The sequence below is a fragment of the Simochromis diagramma genome, unplaced genomic scaffold (genome assembly GCF_900408965.1).
Source record: "Simochromis diagramma unplaced genomic scaffold, fSimDia1.1 OVJJ01000370.1, whole genome shotgun sequence".
Taxonomy (NCBI): domain Eukaryota; kingdom Metazoa; phylum Chordata; class Actinopteri; order Cichliformes; family Cichlidae; genus Simochromis; species Simochromis diagramma.
The window spans coordinates 968,872-991,515 of NW_024387012.1; the positions used below are offsets into that span (position 1 = coordinate 968,872).

The 22,644-nt window shown below is 42.9% G+C and overlaps 1 protein-coding gene across 2 annotated transcripts in view; it reads left to right on the plus strand.

Moving 5' to 3' along the window:
- Positions 1–22,644, plus strand: part of arhgef40 (Rho guanine nucleotide exchange factor (GEF) 40) — a 48,355-nt gene that overhangs the window by 17,373 nt on the left and 8,338 nt on the right. For both annotated transcript variants that reach the window (XM_040041045.1, XM_040041044.1), the window contains exons 5-24: positions 233–1,373; positions 1,582–1,820; positions 1,913–2,086; positions 3,429–3,543; positions 4,173–4,266; positions 4,383–4,469; positions 5,505–5,621; positions 7,231–7,329; positions 7,458–7,609; positions 8,965–9,103; positions 9,259–9,378; positions 11,561–11,752; positions 11,880–12,401; positions 12,527–12,909; positions 13,299–13,548; positions 13,780–13,869; positions 16,077–16,283; positions 19,284–19,463; positions 19,999–20,179; positions 22,117–22,227. In XM_040041045.1, coding sequence (XP_039896979.1) covers positions 233–1,373; positions 1,582–1,820; positions 1,913–2,086; positions 3,429–3,543; positions 4,173–4,266; positions 4,383–4,469; positions 5,505–5,621; positions 7,231–7,329; positions 7,458–7,609; positions 8,965–9,103; positions 9,259–9,378; positions 11,561–11,752; positions 11,880–12,401; positions 12,527–12,909; positions 13,299–13,548; positions 13,780–13,869; positions 16,077–16,283; positions 19,284–19,463; positions 19,999–20,179; positions 22,117–22,227 — 4,593 coding nt within the window. The remainder of the gene's footprint in view (positions 1–232; positions 1,374–1,581; positions 1,821–1,912; positions 2,087–3,428; positions 3,544–4,172; positions 4,267–4,382; positions 4,470–5,504; positions 5,622–7,230; positions 7,330–7,457; positions 7,610–8,964; positions 9,104–9,258; positions 9,379–11,560; positions 11,753–11,879; positions 12,402–12,526; positions 12,910–13,298; positions 13,549–13,779; positions 13,870–16,076; positions 16,284–19,283; positions 19,464–19,998; positions 20,180–22,116; positions 22,228–22,644) is intronic.

Below are 22,644 nucleotides of genomic sequence, written 5' to 3' on the forward strand. Positions count from 1 at the left end.
ATACAGGTGGGTTGCTTGAAGAATCATATTTTTTACCAGGTGGAAGGACAGAAAGACGGGGGGTATGTATATAAGGGTGATGATGGCAGATGGGGAGAACGTAACAGCAGAGCTAAAGAAATGTAACAAAGCTCATTTTAGTCAAGTCAAGCTGATGTTGGTGTTTTCTTATTTTTTTAAATTACCCTGTACTTTTTCTTCATAAATGCATTCCTTTCTCTTCTTTACAAAGTTGGAGGAGGACTTGACACCTGTCTGGTCAGTACATGCGATGGTGTGGTTAGACTTCCATGGAAGGAGGTAGTCTACCCAAAATTTATCCACGACCCCTCTGAAGAGTTGGGCCTAATGTCCAACCGTCTGCCTAGCGAGGGGGGTAGCAGCCTCGGAGGCTGGGGTGGCTCATCCTCTGGGGAATTAGACTCCTGGTCCTGGGATGAAGAAGAAGATGAGGATTTGCAACCGGATGGCTTGGACTCTGACTGTGTGCTTCCTCGACGAAGGCGCAGTGAAGACGGCCTTGGGCGGACATCGAGACAACCTCAGCTCGATGGGGATTATGTCGAGCTTTTGGAACCCAGGGGGGGTCCTGATGGAGGAGTCGATCCAAGGCAGCGGTACCAAGAGATGCATGGAATCTGTAAGACCAAGACTCTACCTCTTTGCAGGAGAGGAAAGGCTATCAAGGTTCGCAGAGGAAAAGCATGGGGATATGGGCGAACGGAAAGGTCAGGAAGCTTTCGGGCTATTCTTGGCATCAAAGGAGACGCTGTGGCTGCCAAGGGTGAAGCATTACCGCCACTGCCTGTGCCAGGAGTTGCCGAGCCTGGCCGAGGGAGGCGGTCTTACTCCTCCTCAGTCCATGACTCTGATGAAGGAGATAAAACAAACAGAGACTCTGAAGGCCTGGAAAGCCGCCGCCTTTGTTTTGATGGCCCATTCAAGGAAAGGAGACCTGGAGTGGGCAAGGAGAGAGATAGCAATGGTCACACACAGCTATGCAAAGATGACCACAAAAGTAAAGAATCCAAGAGCAACAACGGCTTGGACACAGGTGAAATCCATGAGTTAACAAACCACAAAGATGGACACGTTGTAGAGGGCCACTCTGATCACGGATCACATTCGGACTCTGTTTTTGAGGATGCTGATAAACCACTGAGCGGAGACAGTGAGGCTAATACCCCAACATCAGATGCACCACAGAGACCATTCGCTGCTGTTTCAAAAAGTGGTGAAATTACAAACACTGGGTCTAAAAAGAAGAGTTTGTCAAACCAAAAATCCATGGATGAAAAGGATGAAGGAAAAGTGGAGGACAGAGTATGCCCCAGAGGAAAAGAGATTAAAACGGCAGGATTCAGAGCACCAAGGTACTGAAATATCGTACTCTTTCATCTTATTTGTGTTCCTTTTTGACACTTCTTTATTAAAACACAACTTGATAACACTTAGCTGCAACCTTATGGACACAGAAAGGCCTCAAAAACGCAATGTGGCATGACCGTGACACATGCCTGTAAGTGCAGCTATTAATTTTATGCTGTGCCTCATTAAGATTTTCCTCTGCTTTGTGTTTAGGAGGAAAAGGAAGGGAAAGGGGGCCAAAGGGAAAGCTAAATCTGGGGGTCGTGTAAAGGAGAAGGCCTTGAAAATGCAGGTTAAAACTCCTCAACCAAGCCCAGCCACCTGCACTGCTTCAACAAAACTGCCGACTGCCAAGGAGAGCCAAACGGAGGAAGCAGAGCAGGCTGACCAAACTGAAGGTGCTTCTGCTGCAGATAGCGAGGCGACAGACAACACAGTGAAAAGCAGCGCAGGTCTGAAGAAAACCGTGTTTGTGCACAAACATTTGGTCATGTGTGCTTAACTGTCCTCAGACTGTTTTGTATATTTTTCTGTCCCTCCACAGAAGCTGAATCATCTCTGCCTGTGTGTAACGGACAGTCGGGCACATCTTTTTTTAACCACTCTAATGAGGAGGCTGCGTCACCTGACAAACAGAATGGTGATGCTTCAAAAGAGCCCGCCCTGCTGAGGGAACTGGACGCAGACCTTCTCCAGTCAGGGAAGCTCAAGTTGACAGGCAAGCTTCTTTAGGGCCTTCTGCATAATCAGCTCAGAACATTTTAACAAGGGCCTGTTTAGATATGTGCACTGGACATTTCTAGGGTTTATTTGACAGAGATGCATATATAAATGCAAATGGCAATTTAACCAAGAACATATAACCAACAGCCTTTAAAACACAGATGTCTAAGTCATCATTGGTGATTACCACAACATCAACTCTAAGTTTTGGGGGAAAACAAAAAGGACTATTTGACAGTTTTGATGCATGTCTGTTAGAATATTTATGTCCAGTGGCACTGATTAGTGCCAATGTGAGAACACTGCAGGCTGGTGTATTCCCAGTAAATGGTCTGCTGTTAGCTGTCTGTACACTCCACCCAGGCAGCCCCCAAAACCAGAAGTATTTCCAGTAATCAGATGATTCCTGAGCTAAAAATCTACTTTTACACTTATCAGAAAAGTCAGCTTTGGACCATGTCCTTCCTGGGTTTTCCCACATTATCTGGGTGTTATTTGTGAAATTTCTTCAGTGAAGCCTTTCTAATTACTTTTGTAAAGTAGTAACTTTTTTCTGTTTTGTTGCCTTTCTAGTCTGCATAGCTGGCTTGTATCTTTACCAAGTATCAAAAGAAATGTTTTATTTTTTCTGGTACTGAAACAAAACCTGCTTTATTTCCAAAGTTTACATCATGGTGATCCTAAGTAATTCAAATCAATTCAGTTTTATTTATACAGCTCCAAATCACAACAACAGTTGCCTCAAGGTGCTTTATATTTTACAGTAGATCGTACAATAATAGATACAGAGAAAAAGCCAACAATCATATGATTGAGCAAGCACTGTGGTGACAGTGGGAGGTAAAAACTCCCTTTTAACAGGAAGAAACCTCCGGCAGAACCAGGCTCAGGGAGGGGCGGGGCCAACTGCTGCGACCGGTTGGGGTGAGAGAAGGAAGACAGGATAAAGACATGCTGTGGAAGAGAGACAGAGGTTAATAACAAGTATGATTCAGTGCAGAGAGGTCTATTAACACATAGTGAGTGAGAAAGGTGAAAAAGAAATACTCAATGCATCATGGGAGTCCCCCAGCATATACCTACTATACCTATTGCAGCATAACTAAGGGAGGATTCAGGGTCACCTGATCCAGCCCTAACTATATGCTTTAGCAAAAAGGAAAGTTTGAGGTCTAATCTTAAAAGTAGAGATAGTGTCTTTAGTAGATATCAATAACACCAACAAGCTTACAGCACAGAGAAAAACCAAATGGATTTGTGTGCTTGTAGCCTCGGTGCATTAGTTTGCCCTCTTGGCTTCCCCACTCGATGATTAACCTGATGCATATTGACCACAGGTACACTGGACAGGCTGGGGCGTGTTCTGGTTTTCACAGAGGCCGACGCATCAGAAGCGGGTTTCTCTGGGGAGGAGATGGCCCGCGTCTTGGCCTGTTACCACACAATCACGCGGTAAGTGCGTGTTCCTCCTTTGATTGTTTATTTTAGTCGTCCGTTGTCACCAGAGATTTATGGCTTTTAAATACAGGGGGATATTGCCAATAAATGTAGCCTTCGGCTCTCTGATTCCCCCGATTCTCTGAATGTATGTTTAAAAATCTTTAACTGGCTTTTTTTGTTCACATTTTTATATTTAGGCTTGTGTGGTTTGTTTCCTGTTATACCACCGAGACCGAGCCTGTTTAACGAAAAGCGCCTCATGATTATGTTCGACTCGACTCGCTTCTTGACTTTTCCAAATACAACATAAGGTGGTGTGAGGGAAACACAGAGTGTGCCAGAAAATGGAGGACAAACATAACAAACTGACTCAATGTCAGCTTCACAAACACATCTGAGCTTGCCAGTTTACCTGGCACAATAACTGCTACTACTTGTGGCAAGTCAGAACCAAAGCTTCTCAACGGCTTTGGGTAGAAATGATGTGATTCTATGCAAATGACCAAAAAACTCTTGTTTAAGAACAAATGTTTGTTTCAACTTCATCGTTTGGTGAAAATACCTAAATAAAAATGGCTATTACACTGGTTTAAAGCTAAACATTTATTTTTAACATCTCTCTCCTCATCCACCCTCAACAGGCCTGCAGCCAAAGAAAAGGGTTTAACAGTGTTAATGGACAGCAGGCGTGCCCCACCCTCCGCTCTCTTGTTCTCTGCTCTTAAATTGTTCCAGGTGAGACAGCACAAGGACGCTGGTTAACTGGAAGTGCTAAATGTTTGCATGCACGCTTTAATTAGGCTGCAGATGTGATAGTAGCTCGAGCACATGTGTTTTTGTGTTCGTGCCAGGGGTCGGTCCCCGGTGGTCTTGGATCCCTTCTGGTGTTGGTGGAAGAGCAGCAGGAGTCCCCTTCTCATTCCCTGGAAGGAGCAGAGGTGACCTCATGCACATCACATGTTTAGACTGTATTACTAAGCTCCTCATGGTTAAGTCGGTTATACTTCTTTTACTTGCAGATCCGTAAAATGAATAAATGTGAAGTTATGAAAGCGTGTCAAAAGCTCGGTGATAAATAGCACGAGAAAACATTAGCAGAAAGCAAGTTCCTGTAATTCTATTGCCTATTATAATGTCAACAGGAAAAAGTGTTCATATAGGAAATGCAAATTGTGCGAGAGGAAATAACGTTCCATAAATTGTCCCTTTTCCTTGTTGCAATGCGATCAGTGTCAGAAGTGCTTAAGCTGGAGTGCACATTCACATTGAGCTTGAATCTATTAAACCCAATTTCCATACGTTTGGAACATCTACTGCTTTCAGATAACTCGGTTTTACCACTAATTCAGCATATTGCTTTGCACCGATCAGCAGAAATCTTTCTTGCGCACAGGCACGGGAGGATCGGTCATGCCACGTGGTTTGTGTTTCAAGCAGGCAGTGTTCAAACTTTGGATGTCGACGACAAACACTTCCCAGAAGAAGATGTGAACGCTGTAGTTAAAGCATGTTGAATTTCAGTAACCAGTTATGTACCTGCTCAGAAAGTAAAAAATAAATCATAATACAAGTTAGTTTTTTCTTTTTTTTTTTATTCTCTCCCATTCTCAGAACCTCTAGCCATAATTGCCATTTAATAGAATCGCAAATAACAAAGAGGTCAGCATTATTCTCTCACTCAAAGTGGCCACATGCCCTGATAATACGGTTTAAACAGGTGATTTTTGAAAACTTATGATTGGCACAGCAGGTTTGTTGATGTTTTTAAACTCTTGGGGCTTTTCACTTGGTCTGTACTCAGTAAACATTGCCAACACTAACACATTCAGGTAAGAGTTTATATGTTCCAGGCTTCAGTGTGATTTAATTTATTTCTTTTTTGGTCTAATTTCCTTAAAAGCTTTTATTCTTCTCAAACATACAATAAGAAAGTCACTTCCTCTGCCCCTTACTGTTTCTCCTCTCCTGTGCAGGTCCACACAGTGCGAGGAACGAGTGTCCTTCAGCAGTATGTAGACAAACAACAGCTGCCCAAAGAAGTGGACGGGGACTTTATCCACTGCCACGCGGACTGGCTGGCCTTCAGACTGGTGAGGAGCTCTGTTTTGTCTGTTCGATTATGCAAACATGAAAAAGCATCCTTGAACTTTTCACATTTGATTCTCCACTATAACATTTGTGTTTTCAGTGGTTCATCCACAGAGTGGAGGTATGACGAAGTTTAGACTTCAGTGTAAACAGGAACATTAATCAGTCAGCTGCAGTCTTCAAAGTGACTTTGGTGTATCAGGGCAGCAATAATAACAATTAGACAGAGTCTGCTATTACTTTGTGATTGAATCAGGTCAAAATGGCAATTGAATGCAATTTGTTTGTGATAATACGGTCATTAACTCATGAATCAGTGAAAATTTCAAACCTGTCGCCATCTCGATGAACAGAAATTCACACTAACGGCTTGTATTCAGAGTCCATCCAGAAACTCAGAGATCTGAAACAGAAATTCATAAATTCCTCCACAAATCATGATGTAGTTGCTGCAGAGTGGCAATTTAACAGCTACTTGACATAAGAGCTGGAAAACCTTTCTTTTACACAGGAATATAACCAGAATACAGCTAACCAGATCCATTTTGCAAAGAGACACGTCACAGAAAACTTGCACCTTGATTGCAAAACCTTCACCGATCCATCTGATAGTGGTTGTTTGGAGACATGTTTCCTCCTATATGTGACCCATGCCATCTCCTTGTAATCAAAAGCTGTCGCCCAGAGATTGTGGGTGTTGTATGCTCAGCCTCCTGGAGACTAGTTAGTTGCCACAATGACTTATAATCCAAAACATTTAAGCTATCACTGGGCAGCCACAGATTTTCTCTAGTCACAAGAGGGTTGCTGTCCTATATTTACTCCCGTGTGCATCAGCGTGTGTACATCAGGGATGTCAAAGTCATTTTTCACATACAGCTCACTTTGATCTTAAGCTGTCGGACCACTGACCTAACCCTAACCCTTTCTGTCAGGAAATAATGAAATTTCGATAGCATGTCTCGGTTTTTTTTCACATTATTAAAACAGGCTGCCGTAGTAAATGAAAAAAATGTGTCGGCACGACTGTTTGAGGTTTTGTTCTGTAATTATAAAACAGAAAGTTTCTGTTAATTCACAGGAAATGCCATTTTTGTATGTAGCTGAGGAATTTTCTAAAGCAAAAAGTCCTTAGTGTATTTTTATTGTTATTATTTTTAAACTTCTTACAGACAGCTTGGAATGAACAAGCTCAAGTAACCCACTCAAAGTCCGGAGTTCTTGTAGCTCGTAACTTGTTTCGAGTTTTGGGTACCTCCAGTGTAAAATATGACCTCTGACAGTTGAGGGAGTATTGTGGGAGAAAGAACATCTAGGAGGGAGGGAGGCGAGATAAAAGGATGTTGGCTGGGAAAGAGTGGTCGTCTGCTGGTGGTCGATTATTTCAGACAGGCATGATGAACTAGGTGAAGAAAAAACACAGCCCGTAAGAATCTCAAGGACCCTTAATGGCTTTCCCCCCACAGTTTATGTTGCTTTATCTAAACAGTTGAAAACATTTTCCTATCCTCTGGACTTTTTCTGACCTCTCCTGTGGATTACAAAAAAGGTGGAATGAAAGAGAGATTTCATGTGTTTGTGTGGATTTCTACTTCTTTTTGTCCTGTTTAGAGTCTGGAGAGTCTGACAGAGCGCTGTGAGAGCGCCCTCTCACTGCTTGGAGAAGCACTGCAGTCTATGGACGCTGAGCCAATGCCAGACAACATAAAGGTCCATAACTTTAACATGATGTTCTTTCTACACGTTGTGTGCGCGCAGATATATTTGTGTTTTAGTAACTTACCAGTCTCTATAAAAACACACACAAAAGGTACAATACACATGCTTATCTTTTTCAGGCTGTTCCTCTGAGCATTGACAAACACAGGCAGCTCATGGCCAGCGTCCTGGCCGACCAACGGTTAACTGAGCTGCAGCAGAAGGGCGGGGCCTGGCTTGCTGGATTGACAAATAGGGCATCTGGACTGGCACAAAAGTCACCAGACTGCAGGTACCAGACACCTAATTCATCCAGTATTTGTAGGACTACTGAATTTTTGTTTTATGGATTATACTTTTTTCTTTCTTTCTTTTTTTTTTCTTTTTTTTTTTTTTAAAATCAAGTAACAAAATCCAATAAAAATATCGGGGCCAAAAACCCTGGAAAACGAACACTCCCGGTTATTTAGTGCTAATCAGCATATGCTAACACGCTAAACCACGATATTATAGTGATTTTTAGCCATCTGTCAGTGTTAGCACCATCATGCTGAACATGATTTGGCTCCACCATTGATTGGCCACACCTTCTCTGAGCTCTGCCAGCAGTGTTAGTTCAATGTCTTGTCATCTTACAGAAACCATTGGATTTGCATATAAACTGAAGCCTCATTTTCCTATTCTTTGCTGACAGGACAAACACCCAAGCCTTCCGCCTTCCTATCAGCTCATTAGTAGTCTGGCTACTTTCCACTGACCTCTGACATCAACAAGACGTTTTCTTGCAGAGTTTAATTCTCTATAAAATCTTAGAGCTGTTTGTGTGGGGGAAATCCCAGTATATCATTAGTTTCTGACACTCTCAGACCAGTCCGTCTGGCATTAACAACCATGCCATGTTCACTAAAATCAGCCTTTTTCCTAAGTTTGAACTTCGTTGGGTTCCTGCCATGTGATTGGCTGATTAAATTATCATTTTAATGGGTAGCTGAGCACACATATGTAACAAAGTAGCTGGTGACCTGCCACCCGAGTGTCGTGCCACCCCAAAGTTGTGCTTGGAGCCTATTGCCACACTTTACCAACAATGAACTGAAAGCTATTTCCTTCTAACATCCAGTAGCTGTACTGTGGGCATTTTATGCATTTCTGAGTTATTTTTTTTAATACAACCTAACAACCCACAATGTTATGATTCTGCAAAGATGCTTTAATATACATTAAGAATCAGGACTTGAAGACTATATTTTAAATCTTCTTCTCTTTTCCTTTCCCATGCTTTTTAAAATTTTGATTGAAGGGTTATTTTGTCAGGATGAGCTTTAGGTTAAAAATAATCTTCCTGACAAAAACAGAGTTGTTTGTTTTTGGCCATAAAATGAAAACCAGCTGGAGAAGAAAACACATCAAATAAAGGACAGAGCGATGCAGCTTGTTTGTGCATGACTGCAGCTTAGAGATGATCTGAAGACTGTTGTAGCTCTTCTGTTCTTACTGTGTAATGAGTTTTGGCTTAAGCTGTGCAATAATACAAGATGGGTTTTTTCTGTGCTGTACATGAGACGTTGTTTTATAATTAGATCATTTCTGTCAGCATGATTTCGAAGAATTTAAATGAAAACCAACATTTCTTTCTTCTCCTCTCAGAGCTGCTCTTGCCGTAACTTCTAAACTTTATGACAGCGTGGACGATGCACTCCATCGGCTTGTCCGAGTGTCCAACCAAAGAGGTCGTGACCTGGAGGCGCTGGGGCGTCTGGCGGGGTTGGTGGACAAACTGGAAAAGGTATCTGAGGAAGATTTGCTTTACTTTAAAATAACCTACACTCTGTAATCTGCGTATTTCTTTTTTGCTTCATCATCTTCAGTTTTTCCACATCTTATGCGTAACAGAGCGCCTCATGTCCTCCACTCACCCAAACCTCCGCCTTTAATCCACAGTGCGATAAAGAGATCGAGCAGGTTCAGTCGCAGCTGGAGGACTACAAGGATCCTCCTCTCTCCCTCAGCAGACTCTCGCTCAAACAGCAGAGGTTCAAGACGTTCAAAGAAACGGCCAATGTGAGTAATGCAAAGATGAATGTGCTTTTTGTGTGAAAACATTTTCACGTGTCACGTTAAAGTATGCAGGTTCACTGGGATCAGTGTTATGGAGCCAGTCTTAACCCTTTAAAGCCCTGATTAAATAATTGCCAATTTTTTTTGGGGGGGGGGATAAAGGATGAAGTGTTTTTTGAATCTTCTGACAGCTAAAAAACAAAAATATGAAATTGCATATATGAGTCTTAATTGCATCGTATTTACCACATCTGGCATTTTTGGCGATTTATTGATTAAAAATAAGCTTTGTAATTTACTAATAACATTTTTCGGTGTGGGGGGGGGATCACATGGATGCTGTAGAAGTCTCTAAAACTCACCAAAACTGTGTGTATCAAATGTAAAACACTAGGCGTTAAAGGGTTGACGCTAAATAAAAAACAACTATGCAGTACGTAGATTAGAAAATTTCTCTCTTTCACATCATCTTACAGTAGCAACACTGTTGCTGTGGCTGAGTAATTCATTCATTTGCATAACGGCGTCAGTCACTGATGGCGATGACTGAGACTCAGAAGGATTGACTCTGTGTGTGTGTGATCTGAATGAAATTCTTTGAAATTACATATAAATACAAGTTTATATTAGTGTTAGTAAGTTAGTGTGGATAGGTTAATTGGAAACTCTAAATCGCCCATAGGTTTTCATTTGAAAAAGCACCGTGTTCTCTCCATGTTGGCCTCCAGTCCACACTGAGACGCCGTTTTTGCTCAAGGAAAACGCAGCGTTTTGGAAACGCTCTCGAAAACGCTTTCGCGTCGCAGTGTGGACAACAAAAACGGAGACTATCTAAAACGATGACACATTTTAGTCATGTGATGCAGTCATGTGACCAATTAAACTAAGATAGCGGAGGGCGTTACACAGCAGTTGTTTTGTTTGCGCTCAATTTTGACAGCCCTATTAAAGATGAATATCAGTCTGTACATGCTTCAGATAGTTTTTCTTCAAATTCTTTAATTCTCACTCGCTTTTGCAACTTTGTACTTTTGTGTTACTCACAGCAACAACTCCACCTCACTGTTAGTCCATTTAAAAAACTCGGTGCTTTTCCTCGACATTTTGCTGCAACGTTTCAGAGAGCCGGAAAGTAAAGAAACGGCTGACAGAAATGAGGCATGTCGAATCGTCTTGTGCTTCACGCATGCGCAGGACTGGAACGTAAGCGTTTTCGTCCATTTTTGACACGCAACTCTGTGAAAACGACTGAAAACGCTAGTGTGGACGTGGAGCGTTTTCAAATTTATCCTTGCTAGTGTGGACATAGCTTAAGACAGCTGGGATAGGCTCTAGCCCACCCGCGACCCTGAAAAAGATAAACAGTAGAGAATGGATGGAGATCAGGTGTAAAATCAAAGGAGTTGTAAACACAGAGTTCCTGCAAACATTGTGGCTTTAAAATGGTTTTGGTAACAGGTTGTCTCTTTTCTCTAATGCTTACAGCGATGTCTAGCCCTGATCTCTTGACAGTACTTATGTGTTGGCAGCTGTGACTCATATAGACTTTGATTTAATTGGTCTTCTAAAGGTCATTTAGATTTCATTCATGATATTCACAAAACGGTGAAATATGACTCCCACACACCGTCTCATGTACCGCTAATACACTTATTACATCAGTGTTTTGGTCCGACTGACCTTCTTCAAGTACAAAGGGAGTGTCCAGTTTTGTCTGCATATAAATGACTTTTGGTAAGTAAGCACACATCATGATAACAACATGGAGAATATTCACATACAGTTAAAGCGTCCGCCCTCAGAGCTTTTGCTTTCACTTTGTTTCTACAGTACATGTAAGCATCTTAACATCGCCCACAAAAAAAATCCCTTCTGTCACGTCAACTCTGGGATAAGAAATCTTATTAGTCGTACTTAAGACACATGTGTTACTGTGAATCACCCACTGTAGGGTTTGAGAAGTCAATAACTGAAACGATAAACTGTGAATAGATGTGCTTTAAGCCCACTGTGCCTTTCAGTGGCATATTTGTGTCATTCTCATGGAAACGAGCTAATGAAAAGTTTTCCCAGCATATTCCCAAGAGATGCAGTCAATATTTTTCCATCCATGATTTCCCAAGTGTGTCCTGTCAGTCTTCTACAGTAAATACTTCTTGACAGCCCATTTTCCTGCATCTTTCAGGAGTTGCACACTGAGACTCTGTCACTGCTCAGTGATTTGGAGGGCTGGTGTGAACTGGACTGGGCAGGCCTGAGCGACGTCCAGATCCGACTCCCTCCGGTCAGGGAGAAGCTCAGGGACATGTCCCACTGTCTGTCTGACTGCTGGACCACACTGGACAACACGCAGAGGTTGTTGTCCACTCTGACCGAGGTACGGTACAGGAAGACCTCTGCAACACACACACAGGAAGTTATAAACATACAGTCATGGTTCCAAAGTGTTTTAATGCCGAGCGGAAGTCCTAATGACTTCCCTGACTTTCCTGTCTCTTGTGCAGGCCACCCAGTGGTGCGATGCAGTCTCCTCCACCTCCTCCTCTTCCTCTTCTTCCACCTGCCCTCTCGCCTCCCTCCCTCCAATACCCCCGTCCCGTTTCCAGGACGCACGCTCTTTAGCAATAGAGCTGGGTGGCGGGGCACTGCTGGATCTCTGGACTCAGACAGTTGAGCGATACCAGCGAACAGTAGCACAGGTCAAGCCCCGATTCCTCCAGTCTGACCGGACGCAAAATCAGGGACAGGGGAAAACCAAAACGCCCTCTGCCAGCAGCCTCTGGGACCTGATGGGCCCCGAGGGAGAGGGTGACTCCTGGGGGCTGGGAGCTGGAGGAGGGGAAGGGGGATTGCAGTCCTGGGGATCCCTGGCATCACTGTTCAGACCGCAGACCTGCTCCACACTGAAGATAGGAGAGGAGAAAGGGAATAAGAAAGAGGGAACGGCAGGAGGAAGTGGTGCGGGAGGAGGTGGGGCCGGGGGAGGGAAGTTTCTATCGAACCTTCTGAATCCTGCAAAGAAGAGCGTGAGTTTGATTTCTATTTTATGATAATGTTTTCTGTTCTATGATCTGAGGTGTGTTACAGGACTGTACTGTTGTAACTGAAGTGTGTCACAGTCACACCAATGACCAGTTCAATTCCCTTACAGCCCACAGAGGCTCCACCTCCCTTCAAGCCACCTCGGAAGCGTCACCCGAGCTTTGACCTCCAGGCTCTCCTGGCCCCCCGTCGAGGTACAGCCACCCCCAAACCCGCTGAGTCGCCGGTGGCTGGGGCGAGCCGTAACTCCCCCATGTCCTGGCTGGGACGACGGGCTTTGGCCGACCCAGTCATTACTACTAGCATGGCTGCAGCTATTCCAGGATGGAGCGGTGGTGGTGGTGGTAGTAGTGGCGGAGGAGTGTTGATCCGAGGAGTGGAGGTCAGCAGCAAGGAGGTGGTGGATCACACGGGGTCACCGCGCCAGCATGTTCTGCTGGGGAGGACAGACAGGGAGACGGGGACGGATAGGGCCGGTTCAACCGCACAGAGGTGTGTGTTGGCTTTCTTTGCTTTTTTTTTTTTTTTGTCCTTTTTCCATGTACTCCACTTTCCTCGTAAGAAAATCAGTCAGAGATAGTCAAACATAATAAGTCACAGCAAGAATGGAACAGGCTGAGATGAAAGAAAAAGCGATGCATAGTTTTAGGGATAATTTAAGTACAACTGAAGGCTCTTTCGCATTGATTTTATCAGTCAGGATGCAATCTTGGATAATTTTTTCATTACTGAGTCTTTGATCTCAATCCGTTGCTATCTTCGCTCTCGCTTCCCCTTACCTCCCACTTGTCCACTTGCTTCCATGTTTGTTCCTCCTTTATAAGTGTACTCATGCACTGTTTCTTTCCTCCCCTCCCCACCCTTTGCCATCTCCACCGCAGTAAGCTGTACCTGCTCTGGTGTAGGATGCTAAGTTCAGAGAGGCAGTACGTGACTGTGCTAAAGGGGGTAGAAGAGACGTACCTGCCCTTACTGGAGCTCTCAGACACCCCAGCTTCCATCAGGGGGAAGGCAGACTCGCTGTTTCCCAACTGGGCCAGCCTCACCACCTTTCACTCACAGGACCTACTCCCAGCCATGGAGGGCGCTCTTGTGCAAAGCCTGTTGCAACAGGACTGCTTCAGTAAATTTGTAAGTTGCAAAATGCCAAATGAAGCTGTATGACTGCATGCACTGCTCTTCAGTTTTACATAAACCTCTGAGGGGTTGTTTTATATGTTTGCATATAGAAAATGTCACAGATTAGTTAGAAGTCAGCATAATTTGCTTAAAAATATCCATTAAATCCCTCTCTGTGTAATTAATCTGATTAAAATCAACTTTTTTATCTTTCACACAACTTTCTCGCCTGTCACCACACAGCGGGACCAGTTTCTGCAGTATTCCCAGTACATCAGGACCAAACCAGACCTGGATTCTCCACTGGTCACACAAGCAGCCGACTTTTTCAAGGTAGGATTCATCGTGCCTCTTAAAAAAAGAAGTAAAAACCAGTCTTGTTCCTGCAGAGATTTTACTGAGAGAGTTGCGGTCTTAACTCTTATTCAACCAGTTCATCTCAGTAAACATGATTTCAAAGCGATAAAAGTGTCTCTTAACAATAAACCCTTATTTTTTTTTTATTTGGTTATTTTCTTTTTTTAGAAAACTGGTTACACAATGTAACAGCGTTGCTATGAGTCATTTTTTTTGAACACATCACAGGCTCAAGCCAATTAAAGCTGCTTTATTTGTTGGTGGCGGCAATTATGAACGAGCTGTATACAGTAAAGTTAATTACAAGTTTAATGCACACTAGAAAAGCCAATTAAAGGCGGATTACAGAGAAAGTCATTGGAGCTCCCGAGCTACAATTAACAAAAACTAATACATCGACAGCATCGTGAGATTATTATGAGGGCTATATACAGAGAGATCAAAGAGCTCAAAACCTCTGAGGCGACGCTCAAACCCAGCATTTCTAACGAGTCGCCACCAGGAGGCAGCACGTGCTCAGGCCACACTGAGCAGCAGCAGCAGCTGTAAAGCAGCTTGATAACAGGAATATGGCTATCATGATGGCAGGGGACATTAAACTGGTGTTCATTTTGAATGATGATGGTGCTGCTGATTGTTACTGCTGCGTAGCTGCTTCTTCAGGGTTACTGGGATCAGCGGATGAAAAGAAAATGGAAGAAACATTAAAGCAGCAGCTACGAGTTGGAACTTTCATACTTGTTGAGCAAAGCCATAGTTACCTTGATTACACGTGTCTAAAAAAAAGAACCGTTTGCCAAAACATGCCAAATGATGTCACAATCATCCACAGAGAGTTGTGTTAACTGCGACTGTAACTATCTCAGAGGAGCGGCTCAGCCTGATGTAGCATGTTTGAGAGCTGATGGTAGCAAAGACTTCATGGCATGTGGTGAGCAGGCTGAGCGTGGACCAAAGCAGAGCCCATACACTTTTTTTATTTAGACCCTGAGCGTTTTCTTTAAAGCAGCGAGATGCGAGGGCGCGTGCCTTTATAAGGGATCCAAATCAAAAAGTGATTCCTGCTGAGAACTGGTTACAACTTGTCCAATCCATCAGAGCCTCATGCCTCCAAGCTCAGCAGCTCAGATTTATTATGTTTTTCTGTCAGCTGCCTGTTAGAGAAAAGGTTATCAAATACTTTTCTATGCGCTGTTTAGACTTGGAGATGATAAAATAGTTGCAGCGGTGCTGAAAACTTGTGTAAGCTTTTATTTTTTTCAACCAAAAATCAGAATTAGGAATCAATGAGGAAATCAATAAAGAACTGGATGTTTAATAATCGTAGAGAGATCACTAAAATCATACCAATATCCATCTGTAGACCAGCGAACTGGCAAATCTTCACTAGTTGCATGTGATTTATATATTATTAAGCTTGTTGGGCTGAAGGGCGATGAGCTAAAAGTGTGCTTACATCCACGGTTTACAAGAATCGCTGCTCATCCTGCAGCATCGCTCACAATTTAATCCCACAGTGGACACAACGATCACCTAATGGGTCTTCAGCGAAAATGTGCTTGAGCTCAATGTCACCTTTGCCGGGTTTTTTTTTTTTTTTTTTCAGGCAAATCCTGTGAAGTGTGATGGGCCACAAGCCGGATGAGCTGCTGTGTCATTGACGTTCCGGTTTATTATCTGTTAGAATTAGAGGTGTAAGACACGAGCCGGTCTCTTTATATCATCTGTTTTGACAAAGACCAAAAATCACTGTTGTTGTCCTTATTTTTGGGTGGGAAAATCCACATGTTCTAAAAAAGAAAACTTGTTCAGTGTCAGAAAAACAAAAAAATGTCACTGATTTTCCAAGTAAAGTCAAAGTAAAAAAGCGCAGACACTTTTCGGGCCATTTAGGTCAGGACATTGTCTGAAGCTGCCCTTTCTAAGATATAGGACATAACAGGAATCGGTTGCTTTAGATGTGTTCCAAAAATGCTCTGGTTGGAGGAGGTGGGGGTCCCGGCAGAGGGCACAAGGTAGGACATGTGACATCCATGGGCGAAGCTTCTGACTGTGTTTTAAGGTGAACACAACTTATAGTGAAGTGTGTAATAAAATACAGTGAACACAGCCCAGCTGAACATGAAACACCAGCAGACTTGCTAACGTTACCTTTTTATTTGTCCTTCCCTCCCCTGTTTCAGTCAAAACTTCCCCAAGCCTCCCCCCTCTCCCCTCTGGCCTTCCCTCACTGTCTGCAGGCTCCCATTCAGAGGCTGGAGCAGTACTGCGAGGCGCTGGAGGAGCTGGGAGGCATAAACCCCGCCTCAGACTCCGCCCTCTCCATCCTGAGACACGCCCAGCGGCACGGCGAGGACCTCAGGGCCAGTGACCTCATCGTCGGATGCCCGGTGAGAATGCTTGTCCCAGTTTATGTCTCTGCAACTGTCAAGTCCCACTTTCTTTTCTTAGAGAGAAAGAAACTAAAATCTTGTTGAGGTCAGGCCAGTGGAAGTGACTTATTTCTCTTTTACCCCCAAATAAATCAAATAAATGTATTGGTGTTTATTTTCCACACAAACACTAGAAACACGGCTTACATTAGCCATGTTTCAAGAAGAACACATTAAAGAATTCATGGAGGCACATAAATAGAAGCTCATTTGCATTTTCTTACTACTACAAGATGTTAAGAGGTTTTGCTCATAAAAGGAAAAGCCCATTTATTGTGAACTACAGTCTGCGGCGTCTATTTATAGAAAGAATCAGGACAATGTGTGTGAATGTGTGAGCATCTAAACTCGCATACTATGACTGAATCCGTCAGCATTACTTTGGCTAAATGGAGATCTTCCATCTGGATATGCAGAGATCATAAGGTGTGGGAGCAGCAGCAGCATATCTGGTACAGAGCGGAGCAGGCATCAGTAACAACAGACATGACACTGATGAAGTCAAACACAGCATGAGGAGGAGGAATTGGGGTAGAGGTGGGCTGCAGCTTGCAGAGGCAGCTGCAACTCCAGGCAGGCTAAAGCAAGTCAAACATTGCATTATGTATGAGGTTTGTCAGTGTTAGGGGCCTGACCAATTTTTCCTTCAAGCTGATGATATTTATTTGCTAATACATTGATATTGGTCTGCAATGGTTGATAAATGACATTTTAAAAAGTGAAGAAGAAGAAATAGGAGAAAGACCCTACAAATGTGTTTATGAGTGTTTGTGTCGCATTTTTTTTCACCTGTTCAATTCAATTTTATTTATATAACAGTTGCCAGAAGATGTTCTAAGGTAGAGAACAAGCACTTGGCAACAGTAAGAAGGAAAAACTCCTTTTTCTCAGGAAGAAACCTCTGGCAGAAGCAGGATCAGAGAGGGGCAGCCATCTGCTCCACCCAGAAGCCGATCTGGAGCTTTTGGGAATGCCAAAAAAGGAACAAGCAGCTGATTCGAGCAGAACCGCCTCATTTTTTTTTTTTTTTTTTTGCCTGATCATTTTTTTTATATTAGCCATTTACCAATATAGAGGGTACGTGCTTTTAGGAGTATTGATTTTGCATAGTTTGTCCACTAGATGGCACTGTGCAACTTTCCCGTTAGCAGCACATGTTTGAAACACCAAAATCACAACAAGCTGCTGATGTGAGCAGAGTCAGAAGTTTTTCTTCTGTGCGATGGTAGCTATTTTTAAATGTATCAGTATTATAAAGACAAATAAGATTTCAAAATTTTAAAAAAGTAAGAAAGAGACGGGAGAAACACTCAATCTTTTTCTGAGGGCTGATTTTTCATAGTGTGTCCACCAGGGGGCACTCTGCATGTTTCCTGTTGGCAACAAGTTTGGAGAACTAAAAACAGAGTTTTAATATTAAATATTGAGCTACAAATAACACATGTCAGGGAAATCTGTTTAAGTTTAGTGTATATGAAAGAAAAAAATATTAGCCGATGTATCAGAATATCAGATTTTTGAGTCATCGGATATTGGCAACATTATCTGTCTTAAAAATCCTTTGTGAGTCGGGGTCTAGTAAACCTAGAAGCTTATCAGCTGATGTGGTTTTCCACTGAGATCAGTTGTCATCATCTGATCTCAATCCAGACTGAGTTTAACCTGAACTATGAAGCTGAATCTTTATTTCCTAGTCCTGAGAGCTGCAACAAGGACGTGGCAAGTGGGAGGAAAGACTGTGTTCTCCCACTGGGAATAAACAAAAACCGAAAGACTTATCAAAAGTCCAAAAACACTAACATCCCTGCGCCCTACACCACTGTACTCTAACACAGCTGTAATATTCAGTGGTAGTCGTGACAAATGTTTGACTCACACACACACACACCTCTCATCTCTCTGCATTCTGAACGAGGGGAAAGATTACAGCAGCACAAACACTTGCGCTGAGCTACTTCAAAATTGCGCTGCAACACCTCTCCAAGTAAAAATGATTTTAAGTACAGCCGTGTGTGTGTTTGGGTGGGTGTAGATGTGGGTGTTCATAAAGTGTGTGAAGCATCACTTATATCATGACCCACTCATTTCTAGAGGTTTAAAAATAAGAATCTACTGTATGTCAGTGGCCGCTTGTAAAATTCCAGACCTTTTTAAATTCATTGTCCGCACGCTTTTGTTTCGTTTGCATTTGCCTTGTTTGTTGCTCTTTTGTGCTTTTGCATATCTAGCATTGACAATTATGTAATTTCTTTTTCGCCTATTATGAGTGTCTGTGTGCCTTTGACTTCCAACAGCATCTCAAAGTCGCAACCCTGTAATTGACATGAACAAAAAAGTCACTTTTTTTTCTCTTTTTTTTTTTATTATTACAAAAGATGTGATTCAGCTGGCCAATTAGAGCAAAGATCCAGCAGAACGAAGCATCCATGTGAAGAATATGTCACCATGCAAGGCACTGTAATAATAATGCTCCTTTGTCCTTCGCAGTTGAATAGAGAATAAAGCTTTTCAGTCTTTGTAGTCAAAGTGTCTCGCAACTCCAAACAGAAAATTAGAGTAGGTGCAGGAGGGAGGGTTTGAGACTTTATAATACGACGACCGTTTAATTTGTAACTCCTAGTTTTTGTGCTGCAGATGAGCAGAATCAACCGAGTGTTTCTCCTCTGAGCGAGTGGGGGAAAAAATTGAATCTATAAAAGTGAGAATATTTCACTTTGTTAGTGTTTTATGGATTCTCAGATATAATGATGCTTATTTATTTTTATATCTGTTTTCAAGATAATTAATGAACCAATTCAATCAAGATTGGAACCTGGCAAAGAGACAGGATTTTAAAGCTCAGGCCTGAATTTCCTCTTAAGATTGAAATGAAGATGGTATCTTTTGCTGAGGGTTGGTCCTGGGCCTAAGGCCAATATAAGTGTGTCCTAACGTGTGTGTGTTTGTGTGTGTTTTCAGATCCCTGTGACGGAGCGTGGCGAGCTGGTGCGGCAGGGTGAGCTGACGGTGAGCGGGGGAACTCGGAGGAAGCGGGCGGGCGTGAGGAACGTTTTCCTTTATCAACACGTCGTAATCTTCACTAAACACAAGAATCCCAGCCCGGGACGCACCGCCTACAGTTACAAACACAGCATCAAGGTGAACAGCTCTCACACACACACACACACACACACACACACACACACACACACACACACACACACACACACACACACACACACTTCTCCTTCACACCATCTCCAGCACTTTGTCTTATCTGTAAAATCTGCTTTCTGTCTAGATTCTGTTGAAAGCAAACTAAATTTGAGGTTTCTAAAGTTTTTTTTGGGCGCTGCTTTATCTCCCCCCCTCTTTCCTCTATAAACTCTGTTTAACTCTGTATTTTTCTTTTGAATCACAACATCACCTGATGGAGATGTGCAAGCACAGATGACCAGTGCATACCGATGGGGCATGAAACCTTTTACCTCTCGTATTCCTTGCACAAAGCCAATGTGACGTCCAGATGTGCTCGTGTGAAAATAGAGCAGGCAAATCTCTGGTGAATTCCCAGTCACGTGTCCTGCCTTTCCCCTCACCTAAACCAAATGAAGCATTTCCAGCAGTGGGACTGTGTCAGAAGCAGACTTCCTGTCATAGAGTTTGTGTGTGATTTTAACACTTCTCCATGCAGACGAACGAGATGGGTCTGACTCAGAGCGTCGGCGAGGAGGGAGTGAAGTTCGAGGTGTGGGTCCGACAGGCCCCGAGGACCAGAGACTGCATCACCCTGCAAGCGCGCGACAGGGAAGACCGAGAGGCCTGGACTCACGACGTAGCCCATCTGCTGTGGACACATGCCATCAACAATACAGGTAAAGACCTTTAACTCGATAAGCAACAGCTCAGTATTCCTTCAGCAGCTTGGGAGCAATGTATATTTTAACAGTGCTGTTACAAAAACTGAAAACATTTTCCTTTTTCCTAATTTTCATTTTTTTGTTTGCTGTTTTGCACCGTTTCAGATCATCAAACAGTTTTTAATAATCAACAAAGACAAGCTGAGTAGATGTAATATGTATTTTTTGAATGATGATTTTATTTCTTAAGGGGGGCAAAAGCTGTCAAAATCCATCTTGGCCCTGTTGTGCAAAAATAATTGCCCTCCTTTGTTAAGTCTTGAATTAACTGTATTTAATCACATTTCTTAGAAAGCTGAGTTCAGTTTCAAAAACCACAGCCAGGCCTGATGAATCAAGAAATGACTTCAATAGAAGTGACGCAGGCTAAAAGGTCTCAAAAAGCAACACGTCATGTCCTGATCGAAAAGATATGGCTGATAAACAAAGTCATTGATTATGTCAGTCTGGAAACTGGTACAAAGCATTTTCAAGGTTTTGGAACTCTATGAACCACGATATGAGCCATTATTCACAAATGGTATAGCAAAGTAACTCCAACATCACATCAAAAACTCATCCAGGAGGTCACAAAAGACCCCAGAAGAACATTAAAGAACTACAGGCTTCACTTGCCTCAGATAAGGTCAGAGTTCTTGATTCGACAATAAGAAAGAGACTGGATGAAAATGGCGTCCATGGGAGAGTTCAAGGAGAAAACCACAGCAGACCAAGAAGAACACAGAAAACATTTTTGATGATTCCCAAAACTGTCGGGAAAATATTCCGTGGACTGACGAGACAGAATTTGAACTTTTTCGAGGCTTGAGTCCCGTTACATCTGCAAAAAACGAACACAGCAATTCCTAAAAATCCCATCATACCAGCAGTCAGACATGGTGGTGGTAGTGTGATGGTCGGGGCTGCTTTGCTGCTTCAGGACGACTTGTTGTAACTGATGGAACCATGAATTCTGCTCTCTACCAGAAAATCCTGAACAAGAACGTGTGACCATCTGAGCTCAAGTAATTTTTTTGGAGTGATTAAGGTCATGTCGAAGCATCTCAAACTGCCCGTTAATGCTCAAAAGTCCTCCAATGTATCTGTATTACAACAATCCTGCAAAGAAGAGGTGCCAAAGCTCCTCCACAGTGATGTGAAAGTCTCGCTGCCAGTTCACCAAGACTTGAATGCAGTTCTTGATACCAAGGGTGGAACAACCAGTTATTAGGTTTAGAGGGCACTTACTTTGCCACACAGGGCCGTATAGGTTTGGATAACTTTTTTCTCCTTAATCAACGAAATCATTATTAAAACTTGCATTTTTCATTTACTCTGGTTATCTTTGTCCAACTTCAAACATAGTTTGCTGCTCTGAAGACAAACGGCACTGTTGATCTCTAGGTCTCCTGTATTGATTTGGATCCTTAAACAGGACATTGTGCCAAGTTGTCAGATCATAAGCAGACTATAACACTGTTCCAATCTCCTTTCATTTTCTGGATACTTGGTTAAAATCCTTCAGACTGAGTCATCACCTTTGTTATGTGTATAAGCTATCTGGTGGCGGATGTTTAAGTAGAGATCATGTAAAAATATCCCCTCTGGCCCAGTTTGTTGTTTTGATTTTTCCAAAAAACAAGGAAGTGTTGGCCGTGAATGAAGGCGTTCTACCTTCCTTTATCCATAAAGCCTTGCGCCTCAGCATTGCTTCCTGCCATCGGCTTAGATTGCAGTATCACGCTGAATAAGTTGCTCGGCACGTTTTTAGGCGTGGTTACCTTCTGTTCAGATGGCATTGTTCTCACAAACACAATATTCTGAGCTAATAATAAAATAAAACTGGTAATATTATACGAGCTTGCAATAGATGGGGTAAACATGAAGTTATTTTTGTCCCTTTGCTCTCACAGAGTTGTGTTTGAAGGAGTCACTGTGCATGGGAGTTTCCAGTAGGCTTCTGTTGGATGCAACAGGAACTCCAGGCTCAGAGTTGGACTCCATCTACAGTCTCAGCGACAGAAGTAAGTTTAAAAAGGAACAAACCTGTAGATGTTGTGGCGCCTTGGACTTAACAAAACAAGGTGCATGTAGAATTGGGAATGATAATGTAATATGATCTCATATTTTGATTTTCCGGCTGTGTTAAATCGTTGTTGTGGAAACTGAGCTTATCTCGAGCGTTAAAAAGTGAGCATGTGATCTGGCGGAGGACGTTATGTTTGAGTTAGGTGCACTCCTTAGTTTGAGGCGCGCTGTTCCACATCTCGGCTCGCAGATAAAGGAAGCTGAAACCATTTTTCAGTACAACCTGTGTCCTCGGGAATTCGCCCAGTTTTATGTGACCAGATTGGATTACTGGATTGTTCGAATTTGCTCTCCGAGCTGAAAGTGATGTGGCCCTGAGATTACAGATAGGAAAGAAAACGGGTCCTGGGTGT